General features: G+C 48.1%; 5 protein-coding genes across 5 annotated transcripts; 1 reads left to right on the top strand and 4 right to left on the bottom strand.

Moving 5' to 3' along the window:
- Positions 1 to 147: 147 nt before the first annotated feature.
- On the bottom strand, positions 148 to 1381 carry JN550_012586 (uncharacterized protein; the record flags this gene model as incomplete). Its single annotated transcript, XM_049311078.1, has 3 exons — positions 148 to 733; positions 884 to 1135; positions 1203 to 1381. 3 exons carry the CDS (start codon positions 1379 to 1381, stop codon positions 148 to 150), a joined length of 1017 nt encoding a protein of 338 aa, XP_049165471.1.
- Positions 1382 to 2557: 1176 nt separating this feature from the next.
- Positions 2558 to 4043, top strand: JN550_012585 (uncharacterized protein; the record flags this gene model as incomplete). Its single annotated transcript, XM_049311077.1, has 2 exons — positions 2558 to 2888; positions 2953 to 4043. 2 exons carry the CDS (start codon positions 2558 to 2560, stop codon positions 4041 to 4043), a joined length of 1422 nt encoding a protein of 473 aa, XP_049165470.1.
- A 954-nt stretch (positions 4044 to 4997) lies between these two features.
- Positions 4998 to 6263, bottom strand: JN550_012584 (uncharacterized protein; the record flags this gene model as incomplete). The annotated part of the gene is made up of 1 exon (XM_049311076.1): positions 4998 to 6263. The coding sequence occupies one exon, from the start codon at positions 6261 to 6263 to the stop codon at positions 4998 to 5000; it is 1266 nt and encodes a 421-aa protein (XP_049165469.1).
- Positions 6264 to 11137: 4874 nt separating this feature from the next.
- JN550_012583 (uncharacterized protein) lies at positions 11138 to 12988 on the bottom strand (the record flags this gene model as incomplete). Its single annotated transcript, XM_049311074.1, has 3 exons — positions 11138 to 12221; positions 12370 to 12643; positions 12700 to 12988. 3 exons carry the CDS (start codon positions 12986 to 12988, stop codon positions 11138 to 11140), a joined length of 1647 nt encoding a protein of 548 aa, XP_049165468.1.
- A 902-nt stretch (positions 12989 to 13890) lies between these two features.
- JN550_012582 (uncharacterized protein) lies at positions 13891 to 15803 on the bottom strand (the record flags this gene model as incomplete). Its single annotated transcript, XM_049311073.1, has 2 exons — positions 13891 to 14867; positions 14996 to 15803. The coding sequence occupies 2 exons, from the start codon at positions 15801 to 15803 to the stop codon at positions 13891 to 13893; spliced, it is 1785 nt and encodes a 594-aa protein (XP_049165467.1).
- Between the last annotated feature and the right edge of the window lie 2650 nt (positions 15804 to 18453).

The raw sequence follows: 18453 nt of genomic DNA, 5'->3' as shown, positions 1-18453 counted from the left end.
ATTGATTGGCTGGACGGGAAGTTACGGAGGAGTACACTTGTAAGTGTAGATATATACGTAGTATATGGAGCGGCTGGTGAGGTGAGCTCGTAATATAGGTGGCTGGTTCACTGTTCCAACAGAAATAACCACCAAAAGATTTGAATCTCACAACTCCAACGTATCCACGTAGCACTGCGACAAAGCTGACTCGATGGTCCTCGCACCAACCACTTCATCCGCCTGAACAGAGGCTCTAATGAGATTTTCTTCTTCATCAGTGAGTTTCACATTCAAGGACTTCCAGTTCTCCTCCAGATATTTAATCCTCTTGGTCCCAGGGATGGGGAAAATATCATGGCCTTGTTTGAGAAGCCAGGAAAGGGCCAGTTGACTCGACGTGATGCCTTTGCTGCCAGCGATTGCCTGCAACCGTTCGACCAATTGTAGATTGGAATCAAAGTTATCACCAGAAAATCGCGGCAATGCAGAGCGCCAGTCGCCGTGGTTCTGGATAGATTCTTTCCGATTCAGAGATCCCGTGAGTTGCCCCCTTCCTAGTGGCGAATATGCCACTATGGCAAGACCCAGTTCTCGGGCGGTCTGGATCAAATTTGTGCCCTTTGAGCCTTCAATATCTCTTTCAAAGAGCGAGTACTCCACCTGGACTGCGTGCACTTGTCCAACTTTACAGGCACGACGCAATGTCGCAGAGCTGACCTCAGACAGCCCGATATATCGAATTTTGCCCTCTCTTGATGAGTATTAGCCAACTTGTACCGCTGAGGTGATACTGTGTTCTGTATGCTGTCTTGATGCTTGATAACCCTGAGTAGGGAGTAACAAGGCAAAAGGACAAGAAGCAGTAACTTGTGGTGATCAAATTCAGTTTATTTGAACGTACGCTTTCAGTTCAATCAGTGCCTTCATAGTCTGTTCGATAGGCGTCTTAGGATCGGCGCGATGCATGTAGTACAGGTCAATGTAATGGGTGTTAAGAAGTCTGAGACTCTCATTGCAAGCTCTCTTGGTGTACCCGTATGAGCTGTCGATCTGAGATAGATCGGGTACACTTTTCACAAAACCAAACTTTGTGGCAAGGAACACCTGGCTCCTCTTGCCGGTTCGAGCAAACCATTTCCCTAGAAGAATCTCGCTGTCACCGTATATACTGTTTCCCGCTCAAAACACGACAAGGAGATCTTCAAGGGCAAACTACTTACTCAGAACTGTCCCAGTGCGTTGCGCCTAGTTGTATGGCACGGTCAAGGACTTGAAACCGTTCTTCGTCATTTCCAGGATGTCCATACATCATCGACATGCCCATGAGCCCAAGCCCGAGCGCTGGGATGTGAGGGCCGTCCTTTCCGAACTTTCGTAGCTCAGAACTGTCGACTGCCATGATAAAAACCTTAAAAAAGATTGGGCTGATATCCTAAATTCTCTTAGATCATTCAGTGTTTGCCACAAATGGAACTCAGTTCGAGCCATATATTTGTTCTATACTTGAAGAGCTCCATAACATGATTGGTGATAAGGTGATCGTTCTACTTTCTTACCTCGTGATGATACTTGTGTTGTCTAATGCAACTTTGCCACACAGCTGACTGTCAGCAGTCACAGTGTAAACTGAAGTATATTATCATGTGGAGAGAGAGTTGAATGTTAAGCACGATGCCGTATTCGGACAAGCCCTTCTTCAAGTGGTCAAGTGTTGATGACCCCGAAGACAGATACAACCAGTCCCCGACTGGCTGGCCTGACCACAATCTAAGACTACTTATGATCCTATACCAATGGCAGTGCGTGTGGACCCACTGCCTGCAACACCTTGCCACATGCGGTCACATTCTGCAAGTCACATGCACTTACTTGGCTGCTAGGTTCCTGTCATGCTGCCGTCAGAAACTATGCAAGCACCCGCATGCATTCCCTTAATGCCGGTCTTCGTATGCGCAGTACTTGCCAATTCACAATCGATGCGCCCATGAATGTAATCGCGTTATTCTGCAGTATTCCATAATACGCTGAAAGAAATCTGCCTGTCAGACATACCTTCAGGCCCGTGGTTGGTCCCTGTCCTTACCTGATGTAGTCAGTCCCTAAGTCCAACTGAGAGCTGATCCTGACGGATTGTAGGTCTTAGTAGCCTTCATCCAAACTTTCTGTGAAGATACACTCACCTCGGCGAAACCTTGTTTGAACTTTCCTAATTTGATAACATAAATCAGTCGAGGCAATAAACGTATGATGTCTTACGCCCGGCGTCATTTCGAATTGCTGGTGGCTCTGAAACTGAGATCTGCTCATAGACGACAATCCATCGTATGTGTTATGGTTCGAGATGGTTCCCTTCGTGACTCTTCATGATCAAGCGGATATGGCGGGGTATAGTGCGTCTCACGGTGTATTCTGAGGCATATAAATGGAGTCAATTGATGAACCCCCTTGGTGGAGGACTACAACTAGTATGGTATGATTGCGATTCATGGCTATAAATAGCTCGCGTAGCACTTGATGCGGTCCGTACCTAGCTATATCGCAGCAGAAATATCAGGCACACTTCTTCTTGCAGACAATGGCGGCCACAGCGGCGCTCCCAGTACTTGGACCAGGTCTTACTGAAGAGCCCCTACCCAAAAACGGTTCTCATCTAATGGAGGACGATCCAACCCCTCCACGTTACAAATCCGAGCCAGCGGACGTGTCAAGGCTCGCAGAACCGCTTACGTTTCCCTATTCAGGATGCATCGCCTCCAACCGCTTTATGCATGCCGCGATGACGGAACAGCTCTGCACATATGATCCCGATGACCACGAAAAAAACGGGATACCAACAGAGAACCTTGAGAGAGTGTACAAGAAATGGGGCGAAGGTGGCTGCGGGCTGATCCTCACTGGCAGCATTAGTACGTCAGATCCACGCCTTCCGACTCGTATTGAGTACTTGATTAACTTGAAATTGAACTCTAGTGCTCTATGGGGACCATCTTGAATCAATTGGAGACCCTGTCGTGTCTCCTCATCACCCATATCACGGACCTCGCTTTGAGGGTTTCAAAGCGGTGGCGCAAGCTGGCAAAGCAAATGGGTCCTTGATGCTGGCCCAGGTTAACCATCCAGGCCGATTGTGTGTCTTTCAGGAGTCTCCTGTATCATCTTCCGATGTACCAGTCATTAAGAACGGAACGGGAGATGGAATATATCAGTATAAGCCCCCTCACCCTGCCTCTATTGAGGATATCCATCGAATCATTGGCGCCTTTGCGCATGTAGCCGAATATCTTGACAAGGCTGGCTGGGATGGTATTGAGCTGCACGGGGCCCATGGCTTCCTCATCGCGCAATTCCTGAGTCCAAGGATCAACAAGAGAACCGATGAGTGGGGCGGGTCGTTGGAGAACCGCATGCGCTTCGTTCTCGAGATTGGTAAGGAAGTCCGCCGGCGCACCCGTCCGGACTTTATCCTCGGAGTCAAGATCAACAGCACGGAGTTCCAGGACACGGGGTTCGTCACCCAGGAGGCTCGAGAGATCTGCAAGCACCTCGAGGCCAATTCTTTCGACTTTGTTGAAATAAGTGGCGGCAGCTATGAAAAGATTCTTATGACGCACCAACGCGAGAGCACTAAGAGAAGGGAGGCATTCTTCCTCGAGTTTGCTGACCAGATCGTTCCGGGTTTGACGAAGACCAAAGTGTATGTTACCGGCGGTTTGAGAACGGTTGGTGGCATGGTCCGAGCCCTGGATACTGTGGACGGGGTTGGCTTGGGCAGACCTCTGTGTGAGGAATGGAGCCTGTGTAAAGAGATGCTCGAGGGGACGGTCGACGGCGCGATCATCACCAGGATTGATCCCGGAGACTTCTGGCTAGCTCTTATGGCAGGAAATCGCAACATTAGGATGGTTGGCTTGGGCCAACCGCCTTTGCCATGCTGGAAGGAGGAGATTATTGAGGGTCTCAAGGCTCAGTATAAGGAATGGGCATCCAACAAGAGTACGGTAAAGGAGCTGGGACGTTACAGAACTATTGACAAGGCATATGCTGATGCAAAACGGGTTTAATCTTCAGCTGTACTTCCTTACACATGCACGGGCCAATATTACCTAGTCCGTAGAAGCTTTGAAAATCACAGACCTCTTCCGTATAGTTACAGTGAATTATTGAGTGGTTCAATACGATGTTGATCTTTCCCTACTTCTTCTGCAATGGATGGATTCAGCCCGAAAACACCGCCGTATTGACTGATGGCAGGGTTGGCAGATGACAGAAGGCGCATCTTGCAGCTTTGACCAGTGACCTTGATAGGCTGATACGTTATCAACCGAAATAAAACTTGAAACTGACATCCAGGACGGAAGAGACCATCTGCGCCACGTTCCGCTTTCGAGCGAGGTTCAAAGTGGGGGAAGGCATACGTACGTAGTTCTCCCGACGGCACCCACATCTCGGAAGCCTCCAGATCAGTCGCTGTCTGCCTATGATATTTTGTACCCGAATGACCGGTGGTTGCTTCCTTCGCGTTGGCTACTCGCGATAAGTGCTCTTATGTGCGCAGAAAAGTCCTTGGACCACAGTAAGTCGCAACTCACGGATTCTACGATTCCCATCCGTTTCTCGTTTTCTCTTAATTGTCGTGGTAATTTAAAAAGCTTGCATTGATCGGCCTACGGCTGCCATAAGCAGCACGAGGCTTAATGCGCCTTTGTGGACTGGTCCGTTCAGGACACGACATGCGTGCCTAGGTGCCTCACTCGGGTTTGGCCTTACTGTCAGTGCGTCTGTCTATTCAGGACCTATACAGAACTCTCCTTCCGTCAGAAGTAAAAAATGGCGGCTGCATTCCTATCGAGCTATACTTCACGAGCTTCACTTTTTCTTCTAAATAAAGTCATAGATTTTTGCATTTGGATGACTTTTGGAGGCTAGCAGTGAAATCTAAAAATCCTATTATGAAGTGTTTGGGCCAATAGCTATCGGGCTTGATTTGAGCCGCTAACTCGCCATCCCGCGCAAAGCTAGATCATTCCACCACCGCCGCCGCTGTATATGACCACCACTTTCGTAACATGTGTTTTCTGCTTCTTGGGGGCCAGCATAGGACTTCCCCCGTGCTGTGCTTGATGATTTTGACTCTGTATGGAATCTTGGGCCGGTGCATTATATGATGCCAGTAGATTGGCCTGTGTTCGTGGCCAATTTCCACACTGCGGTCCCGAATTTCCTCGCGATGACTGTGCTGTAACTCGTTTCGTGGCCTGGCTTGCCTGCTCTAACAGACGCAAAAGATCGATTCCGTGTTCCCTCAGAATATCCGAGCCCGCGGTTTTCTTCGATGTCGGGCTGCCTATATAGCCTGTTGATGAAGTCCGTGAACGTCCCGGCAGCCTGTATTCTGGTCTGTTTCTTATTTTCAAAGTCTCTACGGATGGACTAGACTGAATTTTATGCCGTTTCTGCAGGCCACACTCATATAAATCGTCATTGGCAGGTGCGCCAAGATCAACGTCTAGCACACTTGATGCTCGTTTCCTATGAGCCGAGATCGTTTTAGGTAGCCGCAGGGAATCGAAGATGTTCATGAGGCCATCGTCCCCTCGTCCTTGTTCGGGCCACTCTAGATTGGCTGATTTGCTAGAGGTGAGACCGAACTGCGACAGTGCTTGAGACGAGGCAGGGTCTACGTCAAAACTTTGAACAGTATCTCGTGTCTTATATCGGTGTTCCGACATGCAGTGCGGTGATTGTTCAGGAATAGACAAGGGTTTTTTGAACCTCGAAATTATTGTGTTGATGGGGTTCTGCTCAATATGAGGATCCGTCGTTTTTGTTTTTGATGGACATCCGCCCTCCTCAAATTGTCTATAATTGACGTGCGTGTCCCAGTTGCTGCCAAAGACGGGTAGAAGGTTATTTTCTGCCCCTGTCGTGCTTTGTTGTCTCCATTCGTGGACATTCGTGTAACTGGTGTCACCAAAACTCTGTTTGCCGGCAAGCATGTGGGTGTCGCCCGTTAGCATATGCGTGGCTTCGCCTGGTGCAATGGCCATAGGCGCCGATCCCGACACGTTGCGGCTCGGACTTTGGGTGTTCTCTCCTTTTGTATTGGTCTGCTGTTGCAGCTTCTGGCCTGCTCGTGTCAGCAATAGGAATAGGGATCTCTGGGGAGAGGGCGACGTTGGAACTATGCGATGCTTGCGCTGCGCAATGCGGTTCTGAATTCTTTTGCGGAGTTCTTTGTCTAAGATTACGGTCCAATCTTCGTCATCTGCGTAGTGAGACATCTTCAGATGGTCTGTTGCAATTGTGGTGGATAATTGTGTATAATTGGGAGAGATCCAGTGTCAAGTTGTCGGCTAGAAAGACGTATCTAGTGCCAAGGTATTGAGCAGGATCACGGCAAAGCGACGAAAACAGCGCGGCTTTAGAAGACCCAATCGGATGCGACGGGACATCAGTCGCACAGGAACATTTGACAGCGTGGGGTTACTTGTTCACGTATAGAATCCACCAGGCAGAGCAACTCTTGCATAAGAAGTGACTCGTGGTCGTTGCTGCATTGGCCAATAGTATCTTGAGTTGTCGCCATTGATATAGATCTCATTAGCTCGCACATTTGCGAGGTGCAGCACCACAGAGAATTGTGCCGAGTCCTCCGATCTGCGGATGGTCGAGAACCAAGCCATGACGAATTCCGTTTCGAAGGTATCGAGGTTGAATCATAGAAAAAGTGGTTGATATGCATCTTCAGGTCGCCATGAAACAATTACAAATGATCATATACCCAAGTAAATATGAATGCACGCCATCATTGAAAATAGCGAGGTATGTACTCTCTCTACCGTGGCCTGACGAAGGGAGAGTGCTGCGATAAAATTGTGGTGTTACCTCTAACATGCACACCAAAGTGACTCGATCAAGCAGCTCGATCAAGAAGAATGTTGCATGTTCAAACGGCTTATCGCTTCTATATCCGTTCTCGGTGCCGAATGTACGGTTATGAACACCTGGTATCCGGGAATGCCGAATATCGTGAAGAACAGTGGAGTAAGGCATACTCGACATCCCTAGATCCAAGTCTCATTGGACGGTCCATACTTCAATTACGACCCGTGCAGGAGGCATTGGCCACCGGGGAATACGGTGCATGGCCGTTCATGTATCTGAGACTGGATTAAAGTTCGATGTATAGAGGATGGAGGGACAGGGTGTAGCGCTCTTCTGCCGGCAGTCTGCGGCGGATGGGTAAACAGGGCACAATGGTGCAACCCACTCGCGACTGGATGGTCATAGCTGCTGCAGCATGGCTGGTAAGCGTCACCCTGCGAAGGACATCCGTCGGGTGTTGCCGGAAGACGACAGCTTGTTGCTAATACCGAGCCAACAAAGGGTTATACACCCTGGAACTATGATGCATATGCTACAAACAATGACGCTTTTTTTTTCGTCATCGAACCACGACTCATGATCTCGCACCCTTCTTCGTGCCGAGTTCACTGCACATCCCGGTGACCTTGCATCCCATGCGTTGGTGAGCCATTCGATTCTAATTCCAACTGCTTCGATGGTTATCTGCTTGTAAATGCTGCGTTTCATTATGATAAACAAAGTTCGCTGCGATAGAGCCGTATTGTGATGTTGCCGTTCTATTTCAAGGTTCATATTTCTACGGGGCATTGCGTTCGATTCATTGTGACTCAATTTTGTACAGGAATGTTGCCCAAGTCGTCAGTCCCACGATGCCAAATTACGCGGGAGACGAAGACTGTACTGCAATCCAGGATGCAGTACTACGCAAGAGAATTCAGAACCGCCTTGCCCAGCGCAAGCATCGTAATATCCCAAGCACCACTGAGTGCCGTTCTTTGATACTGACGCGAATAGGCCAGAAAATACGGGACCAAGCTGGTGCGAACACAGGAAACGTAGACCATCCGCCCCCGAATGCTTCCGCTACGCTGCACACAACGATCCCCCAGGCTGAAGCCATGCAGCCACTCATGGATGACTTCATGAAGTTAATCAACTCTACAACCCGGAGCGATACCAATACTCACGGGGTTGAACAGCCAAGAATAGTGGGTAGCGGGACTGTTCCTACAGCAGGGGTAGGTAACTGGGAGCTGTGTGAGAGCTACGGGCAGTCTGACAACCTGACCAATCGGAAAGGGTCTGAGACTGATAAGTCGGAACACCCACATATGGGCCCCCCCTACATTTGGGCCCCCGGTAATTAATAGGTCTCAAAACTCAACACCACAATTTAACAATTATTATTAAATTAATTGACCTCTACCACGATACAGGATGTAATAGAACTAGTACTTTTACCGTCGCTCTTTTCATCTAAACTAGTCTCGACTTTACCGGTAGCGATTTGCGCCTTGTAGATGTCCTCGATGTTGGCGAACTTGGAATTTGGGCTCAATTCTACCTTCTTCCTTTTCCTTGGTTTGACCGCTTTAAGCCTTGCTTTTAGAACCTCGATTTGCCGTTGATTAATAATTAATTGAATGTTCTTATCGTCGAATACCTTATAAATCTTCCTAAAGAGTTGACGTTGTGTAGTCGTGTGGTGATGTATAGTGTTGAATTGCCGTATTTGATCTACCAACTCTGAGGTCTTCTTGGGGGTCGACCACGTGGCTTCAGAATCTACCATACACTGTATAGGCCTCGAATTTACCGTATTTTGATGTCCCGGAGTTACCTGCGTACCTCCAGGTATTATAGGAGCTAAATTGACCAAATTGCGATTTATTAAAGGCTTGGTCACGCTGACGGGCCAAAGACCACTTACTTTCCAGCCACTCTTGATATTTTGGCCCGTCAAACTATCTAAACGGGCCCTACGGTAGCAGTTAAGAAAGTTACGTTTACCGATTACCGTGTTATTTGTTAATTGATTAAAGTATCCGAGGTATTTACGGTAGGCCGTTTTTAAGGCACTAAATACGGTTAAATCGAGAGGTTGGAGGACGTAAGAAGTATATAGAGGTAAGTATATAAACAGAATTCGATGGCTATAGTACTGATATATAAATTCTGTGGTTGTATGGTTACCGTAACTATTTATAATTAGAAGACGGAAGTCTTTAGGGTTGTTAAGTGTTGTGTTCGGGATAAAGACCTTTTATAACTATTCGATTACCGTAGGATTTAATATCCACCCATTATCAGTTACCGTGAAGTGCTAATCCTTATAATCCTTTAAATCGATAGGAAACCACTATTACTAAACCGATTTACTTTTAAAAATGATTAATGGAGGGAGGGTACGACCGTGGGTAAAGATACATTCGATAAAGGAAATCCAAACTCGTGAATTAGGCTGTTTCTTTCGAATTGAGCGTTTTTAGGTATTACCGAGGACTAATTTATTAATCTTTACACTTTTTAAGAGTCCTGTTTCGTTTATATTATAACGATTAGTTGGTTTAATGGTTTTAACTAGCGGGATATAGAGATAATTAAACCACGGCCGAATTACCTCGACGGTAACACTATTAACACGCTTAGAATTAATAGGAATACTCCGTTAGGTCAATATATTAGGATTCCGGCGTAGGAAGCCTTGTAACCAGCGTTTCCTAAATGGTTAAGTGTCTCCTTAGGCGTGGAGGACACGCTCGGTAAATTCCCTAACCTGGGCGTGCGTTAGGGTAAACCCTAAAGCGTCCTGGGCCAATATCCACGTTAATAACCACTCTTTTTGACTTGGTAAAAGCCTCTGTTAGTTCGCAAATGCTTCTAATCTTGGTTAGTGACCTCGTATTCGATTCTAAAGTGTCGATTTGGGAATACCGAATTCCCGGGAGGATTCCTTGATCCCTACCCTATTAGTTATGGCAGCGATGGCTTCCTAGAGGTCTTATTCAAAATACGACTTCATAACTAGTAAATTAATATATACACGAAGTTTGAAGAGATTTAAAGAAGGTTTGGTTAAACAGTGAGGTAAATTGTTGTATAGTAGGAAAATCGGGTGGTTAATAAACAGGGGGCCCAAATGCAGGGGGGGCCCATATATGGGTGCTCCGACTTAAAACACTCTTGAACTCAACTCTTCCAAGATTTGAAGACAATTTGTGCTTTACCGACCAGCAACCTCCGTGGTTATCAGTATACGGCTCAGAAGGCCGAGAGGTTGACCTTTCCTTTGACATCGACGATACCACTGCTCGAGAGGCACAACTCCCACAGCGTTCGGTAGCAACCTCACCGCGGTTGAAAAGGAGATCAAGTGCTCTGAGTATGCATCAAAGAGTCGATTCACATAACGAATGCTGTGAATGTGGGGGACATATGCGCCATCAAACTCAACCGGGTCCTCGTGTTGTCAATGAAACGACACCCGCATATGGGGCGGGCCACAAATTACCAGAAGAATTACATGCTTTAGCATCACCACCAAGTTCAAACCCAAAATATCAGCTAAATACGAGCCTAGACGTTTTGGACGAGCACGGTATCGATTTGCCTAGTATATTAGCACAGGTTAATCGACCATCAAAACAATTTTCGGCGGAAGCTGTAACTCGGACAACTCCGAGATCGAGGGCAACATGCGAGCCAAGATTACAGGAAGGTCCACCGGCGGCGCGTGGGACACCAACGAATGGTTTTTCCGACACAGAGATCATTGAGATTCCACAGAATACTGATCCTGCTAGAGCTATCAACAGGCAGAACCCAGCACAGGTTACCAAAGTCATCGTTATTTATACTCGAAAGATGTCAGACAGCAGGGCCAAGTGTACCGAGGACGTCCCGATACTGAGCTGATATCACTCTGCGGCCTAATATAGAAATCAAGAACCCAGGCACAAGTAGTTCTTAAGCCAATGGGGATAGAGGACACAGACCTAGAATCGAGCCATTGATCCTATATTTTGAAAGCATTCCACTAGTCACAGAGAGGACCTTCGTTACGAAAAGCCAGCTCGTGTCAGTGCTTTCAGTTATCCACTGAGCTCAAAGCAACGTGTCTCCCCACAATCTTCCTTAGCTCCTAATTTCGGCCTGTACATTCCTTGGACTTGGTTCCTTTGGTTGGCACATGAGGACTATGCTCAACCCAAAAATGAAGGCTGAAGTCAACTAAGACTTGAGCGCCGATTAATTCGCAGTATCTGTCTGGCCCCAAATATTTCAATGGTCACCTTGAATGTTCTACCCGTACCGTGCCAGCCTGTCCAGGATCAACGTATAATTCCTGAGGGTATGCAAGGGGGGGCAATCTTTCGCCTTCGACTTCGCTGGTAGGCGGATACACATGTGACAGCTGTGCTGGTATCTGGATGCCATCGCTCGGCAACTCTGAACCTCGAAATCCATTGGAGAGCCCATCAGAATTACCTGCATGTAGTTTAACACCGTCACCATGGCTCAGTGGCGGGTGTTGTCGAGAAGATATCTGGCGTCGATGATAGCGTCGGAAGGCGAAGAAAACCCCCGTCAGGATACATACACCAGCTGCTGTGCCTACCCCAATTCCTATCTTGGCACTCTGGCTGAGACCACTGGTATCACCTATCGCATCTGTTTCATTTGTCCCATGACTCAATATCTGGAACCCTGAAGCTGCCGCATATGTTGTTGTGGCGCTGGTGGGTGACAATGATGTTGAACTTGGAACTGATGGCCAAGTGGTCGATAGATTGGGGTCTTCCTGGTCTGGGGCCTTGGTCGCTGACGGAATAGGGGCTGCCGATCCTGAGAATGGAACAATATTGCTTGGCTGCGTCCCGTCATGTTGGGCTTGCGCGATCGCAACTTGACTGTTGGATGAGTCTACGACTAGATAGACAGCGCGGAGGATGGAAGCAGAGATAGTATAAGTTCTAGGATCCGTCCCATTAAGGATGCCGAAAATACACATTGGATCTCCGGCGTCGTTGGTTGTATTCAATCGCCCGGCCGCTGTATCGTATCCAACCAGCAGGCGCATAGGCACCTTGATTTTGACACCGCTCGCGCCCCCAAGATTGAGGGTGAAGTTTCCCACGCTATCCTTCATTGCACAGGGAACAGCTGCTTGTTCCTGTTGAGGCAGCCACGTAGCTCCTGCCACAGCCCACGCTGCAATGGCTAGTTCTTGAGGAAATATAGATGGGCCGCCTTCTAAACCCAAGCGAAGAAGAAGGCCCGGATTGGGATGGATGATGTCCCTTCCCGTTGGACTTTCGGCGATGATAGACGACAAGCGAATGTATGACCCTCCGGATTCCATCCAGTGTAAACTGATACTAGTTAGCGGTTCTTGATATTTGGATTTGTCGATTGCGCCGAGCAATAGCTGGCCAGTCCGAGGTTCTATCACTTCTGTCAGCCTCCCCTCTATGCATGGGTACTGAGATAGGTATGAGTTCAATACCTGAAATATTATACCAGATACTGTAAGCTGGCGTGGCGATGAATTGACTGACGGCCATCTGTAAGAGAAAGCTATCGCCACCTTGATCTGGTTCAGTCTTGTTCCAGCCTCCGTTAGGAGCCCCTAGCCCCAAGCGACCTTGTCCATAAGGAGTTTCATCATTGAACAAGGAGAAATTTCTCAGGGTCTGGATTCCAAGTTGAAAGTCGTCACGGAAGGTCCCACGCTGGTAGCCTGTCGTCGGCACGTTGGTCATGTTTATGAACGTGCTTGACTGATTGCCAAGAACTAAGAATTTGGATCTGTTAGGGTTTTCTTCTGCTGTTCGCACTAAATCAACCTACAAGCAGAGTTTGAACATGCCAAAGACCTTGGAGATTTTGTACATATGCCGCTGTCACCTATTGTGGGCAGTGCGACCCGCATGTCGTTGCTGAGAGTAAGCTTGAAGCTTTGCTGTGGGTTGCCAACGGATACCTGCACGCTATAACCTTTCACGTCATCCCAGATTATAGGATGTGTCTCAAATGACCCAGATTGTCGGCTTTCGACATGATGTCCAACATGGAGCACAGAACCGGCAGCACCACCACTAAGGGCGGCCAGCACCGATAGTTGGAACAGAACCTTCATTAAGAACCACAAGTCATGCAAAAAAAGCGTGAAAACATAAGACAGAAAGCAATGATAATAGATGAATCGCCAAAGACACTGTCTTTGTCTTAAGGAACTGATAAAGTACCGCATTGACTGTAGATGAATTTGCCCCGGGCAGGGACAGAGGATACTGTGTAGGTAGGTATGGCGGAAAACCCACGGCCCTTTTCCAATCGAGTGATCAGTTTATGACGTCTGTGGCGTGTATCATACGAGTACTCGAGCGGGCTGTGCCACAATATTGCAAAGTGAATTTCCAATACGGGAGTGTGCGTCACGATCCTAGATCTGGTAGGCAACTAGGGGTTTCAATGTCCCTGCAGCTTAGCGGCACAGCAACGTCTACCTTCGACAGCCAGCTGGATTCCTGCTCAAAGTAAGGCGAACAAACAGTTCAAGGAAAATTGGAAAAGATGGTCCAGTTCCCGCTCGAAGTTCAGAGTGAAGAGCATTCGTACTGACGTAGAGCAGATAGTTACAGTCCACAAACTACGACCTATGTCCGCTCCGTTACGCCAAGATGCTTAACTTGGACAACTCTATTATTTTTAATTGAGATAGAATAGCACCAGTCCATACAACAGGGCCACTCTATGCTGCTTGTCGTACACAGACACAGATCACTATGGGTGCGGTACAGGGGTCAAGTTGTAAGACCTGACTATCGACCAACGTTTGCTGGAATAATAGTACAGAACAATATGTTCAGTTAGGTTAGTACGCCTCTAAATGTCTGGGCTCTCATGTTCATGCGGATAATCACTGAGGGAGGGACGTAGCAGGAGATTGATGTGAACAATTGAAATGTGCGATGAGACGACTGATACATGGTTAAAGGCTGAATTTAGTATAAGGACGCAACCTCCTATTAATCACGGTCAAGTGCCATGTTTCTTCTCAGATCGGCTCTCTCCTTGGGCAGCTTGCAGAGTTTTGAGGCCGGTCTTCTGCTCCTTGTGTTCCTTGTCCAGTGTTCTTTGACCGATGAATGGGCTAAGCAACAATCCAAAACCGGAAACAGCTGTGTAGAGAATGAACATCGTCTGCAAGCTTGTCCAGTAAGCACCACGGGCTATCTCTCCCTCTCTACCTTTGAGAGCAGCCACGACCCCCACGCTTCCTCCGGCACTTGAACCAGAAAGCTGACTTGCAAGTTCAGGCCCTAAGCTCTCTCGCAAGGAGGGATATTGTTTCTCCATCTCGTTTTGAAAGATCACACCGCCTATCACAACGGAGATAGAAGTCGACAGTTGACGGATGAAGCCAAATGCTGACGTAGCAGCCGCAATATCGCGACGCTCCACAGATGACTGCAAAGAGATCAGCGGACTTTGAAAGTTGGGCCCCACGCCTATTCCAGCGACGATTTGATAGACAATAATCTTTGCCCAATTCGCTTGAGCTTCCAGATTAATAAAAAGGCCAAATCCGAGCGTCATAACGGCCATTCCAAAGATGATCTGGGGCAGGTACTTCCCCGTTTTCTTTGTAATTATGCCGACGCCGGCCGACACCACCGAGAGCGAGAGGGCAAACGGTAGTAGATACACGCCGGATAGAAGAGGAGATGCTGCCAGTACACCTTGAAAGTATAATGGCAGGTAGTAGGAGCCAGATATGAAGACAAAGGCATGACAAAAGCATACGCCAAAGGAGATGATACTGGTCCGTTTCTTGAATAGTCGCAGTGGCATCACTGGGTACTTGGCAAACCTGTGCTCCATGACCAGGAACAATCCGATTGTCACCACTCCAAAGACGATTAGACATATCGGGGTCGCCGAATTCCAAGGATAATCTATGCCGCCAAGCTCAAGTCCAAACAGAATCATTAGCGTCCCACCAATTACAAGCACTGCAACAAGAATTAGCATACTTTCACAGCCCGTTCAAGTCGCATTTGGAAAGATGAAACGAAACCAGTACGACGGGCTTCTAGCAACAGTTCAACGTGTTGGAGTGCAGAGAGCATGGGACACTTACAACTTCCCAACCAGTCGACGGCGGCCATGCCATCCTTAAGCGATGTCTTCGGGTTATGCAGCTTTAGAACGAAGAAGAGTATTGCAAAACCGATCGCAGAAATGGGCAGATTGACGTAGAAACACCACCGCCAAGTGACATTGGTCGTGAATGCGCCACCAAGCACTGGCCCGATGGCGCTGGAGACTGCCCAGACCATACCAAGCACGCCGTAGTAAACACCCCGAGATCGCATGGAAAATAGGTCGCTGATGGCGATATTGACCAGGACCACAATTCCTCCGGCACCTGCTCCCTGGATCGCCCGGGAAGCTATCAGCATACCCATGTTGACACTGACAGCACAAAGTAGAGAACCGATCCAGAATACAGCGACTGAGACCAACAAGATTGGCTTGCGTCCCCAGATATCACTGATCTTTCCCCACGATGGTACCGTCGCTGCGTTCGCTAACGTATACGCTGCCCCAATCCAGGTATAGCCAGAGGACGACTTGAACTCGCCAACAATGGTAGGAACTGCAGTCGCCACAATGGTGATATCAAGGGCAGCCAGGAATAGACCACTGCAGAGAGCGAACATGATAAGCCATGTCTGCAACCTCGTGCGAGAAGCCTCTGGCTCCGGGTCGTCGTCTGGTCCGGCCGGCGGCTGCCGATTAGAGCCAGGCCCGTCAGTTGCGGCTGTCGTACCGTTTGCGCGTTTGCCGTCAGCCGATTCTTTGGACAGTACTGAGGCACTGCTGGCACCGTTCCCGACATCGCTGGGTTGCCCACGTTCAACATCCGGTGTATCTTGGGATGCCATTTTTTGGAAATGATACAAACTACGTTGTGTTGAATAAATGAACGACGGGATTTTGGCCGGAAGACTGCCGCGAATTTTTTGCTTGGCGATCGGCTAATGACCCAAAATTGGTTTGCGATTGTTGTTGCGACCCCTGTCCAGGTTAGCTTGAATATCGATGATGCAATGAATCACGGAATGGTAACCAGAGGAACTTGCTTCTCGATCTTGGGCGTCTAGCGCAGGGGCTATGAAATATGTTCCCTTCCATCAGAGGAGAAAAAATATATATGTATTCTCTCCCCCACGGGTCGACCGAGCTCCACGCCGGACCCGACCGCTCGCCGCGAAGCACGGATCCTCGGCGCTACTGAAGGCCGAACGCTGGCTCCTGATTCCCTTTGCTGTGGAATTTGCCGTCGCCTTTTTCAACCTCCGGTCAGATAAGTTGCACTTCAAATCAAGAGAAGCACGTGTTGTAGCGGCAACGAGGCAGAAAATGCTAAATATTTTCCAAATCCTTTACTTTCTACGCATAAGCGTGGCGGCCCTCATGCTTATAACCGAGCCTGTTTCCGAGATGACGACTAGAATGAATCAGAGGCGAAACGCACGCTAACCTCAACTGACACCACCTCAGCCGACTCAAGCCAGTTTCAATTAGTCACCAAACCAAAACTGGTAGGAAATATCTGGGGGCCGTGGTTATGCACAGGTACAGGACGTCTTGTGCACATTTCATGACATGTAAGAGGGGCTAAAACTGGCAAACCGTAGATTACTTGCTTGCTACCAGTTTACCTACCTAGGGCACTTATTTAACTCCTTAGAGTCAGCCGCCGCATTATCCTCTGTCTTGCAGGCATGTTATCTCTTTCCTTTTCCCGTTGCAGGTAAAACATAAGGAGGAAAAGTGACCGGAAAATCTCGCCGGTATGAGTTTTTCTCCACCAAGAAGTCAAGGTACTTTTGTTAGTTGGACTATTGATAGTTGACTGCACGTGGATTAGGAACTTAGCGTAATGGTCATTGATGTCCCACCCGTTGATGATTTCGGGGCTCGGATATAAGGCGTTCACCCACTCGGGTTTTGCACGATGCTGCTCAATCAGATACGATACAGCAAGCCAATTCGGTGTGCTCAAGTTCCACCCTCCTCGTATAAAGTTGTCATCGAAAGGCTTGAATGCCCCGTTTCGCTTGACATGCAGTAGCAAGCATTGCGCCCTCTGGACAGCAAGCATGTCGTTTCCTATGCCGAAGAGAGGCGCCAACTTTGCAGCCACTTGATCATGATCCAGCCTACGCCTAACCAGATCCTGCACAACTTTCACTGTGTGCTCCGAGGTATGGCCAGCACTTTCCATCGCGCTCGATGGATTCCTCAGAAATGAGAGGGGAGGGGGATTCTCTTTCGCGTAATAAGTATAGCAGCAGGTGCAATGCACCATACGTTGACTCGCAACTGTGATAAGAATCCTTTGATACGATCAGTATGAGGAAGCGAATGGGGACAAGCTACCAATATATCGAACAGTCCTCAATACGTTGTCATTGCATTGTTCCAAGGGACCATGATGATCATTGTCCTCATCATTGTTACCGTAGTGATTGTTCCATACATTCCTTGTCCTCCCTTTCATGTCAAATGGGCGTAGTTGACGATCATAGGTATTCCACATCGTCTGACTCATCCACTGGAATCATCCAGACTGGGTTAATCACTGACGTGCTGATGCATGCGTGGAGGACTCCTAAGGCCGTTCACGATTGAAACAGGTTTTGGCTGATATCCCGGTGTCAGATCTGTCATTGTACATTACAAAAGTGATAGTTTAGTTATTTCCATCTTACTTCTTGATTTAAAGACGTATCAATTTCTAACTACTAAATGCCGTAATGCGCCATCTCCTTATTTTCATCATACCCGGGAAGTCAGAAATGAAGACCACGAGCTTGGGGCCGGAGACTCACGCAATGGTGTATCATGATGAGCTCCATTGTGTGCTTGCCACTCTGTTTGAAAGAATTGGAGCATCTGACTGAGAATGTAAGCGAACGCCCAGTGGTCTGCAATCGTCCAGGCAGCCCGCGACACCGTTCGAGCCTCAGTTACCATTCGATGGTGCTCAATTCGCAGAATGAATGCGCAGATATGATCGACCTGATCCCAATCGGCATATTCTGTATAATAATTCGTGATACTATGGCAATAGTCGGGCAAGTTTTGCATGCCCAGAACGTAATTCAGCCTCGACTCTATTGTCACCCAGTGAGGAAACCCAGATTTGGGTCGTGACATCAGCCAATCGATGAGGTAGCCTTCAAAGGCACTATCAAACTCAGCACGCTCCTCCTCGATGAAGGATTTGAACTCTGTTGCGAGGCCAACGCGGCATCGTGTAAGGCGTAAGCCCAGCCCAGCAACAACACCCACTGACTCATCAATGCAGTGACGCCGACTCTGGAAAAACTTCTCCGTATTTGTAGGTCCTCGAAGCCACATCATTTTAGAAAAATTTGGATAATTCGAGTATTTCTTAAGAGATTGCTGTTGATTTGAGATCCGATGGTGAATTGAGCCTCCCTCAACATCTTACAACTGCGGTGGTCTTATGTGTATTATGTCCGTTATTCTCCCTCCTTGAGCTCTCGACAAAGAGAGGATGAT

Source organism: Neoarthrinium moseri (genome assembly GCF_022829205.1).
Source record: "Neoarthrinium moseri strain CBS 164.80 chromosome Unknown scaffold89_Wmoseri_CBS_16480, whole genome shotgun sequence".
NCBI lineage: Eukaryota > Fungi > Ascomycota > Sordariomycetes > Amphisphaeriales > Apiosporaceae > Neoarthrinium > Neoarthrinium moseri.
Note: the sequence above shows the minus strand (reverse complement) of the source record. Positions and strands in the feature narration are given on the sequence as shown.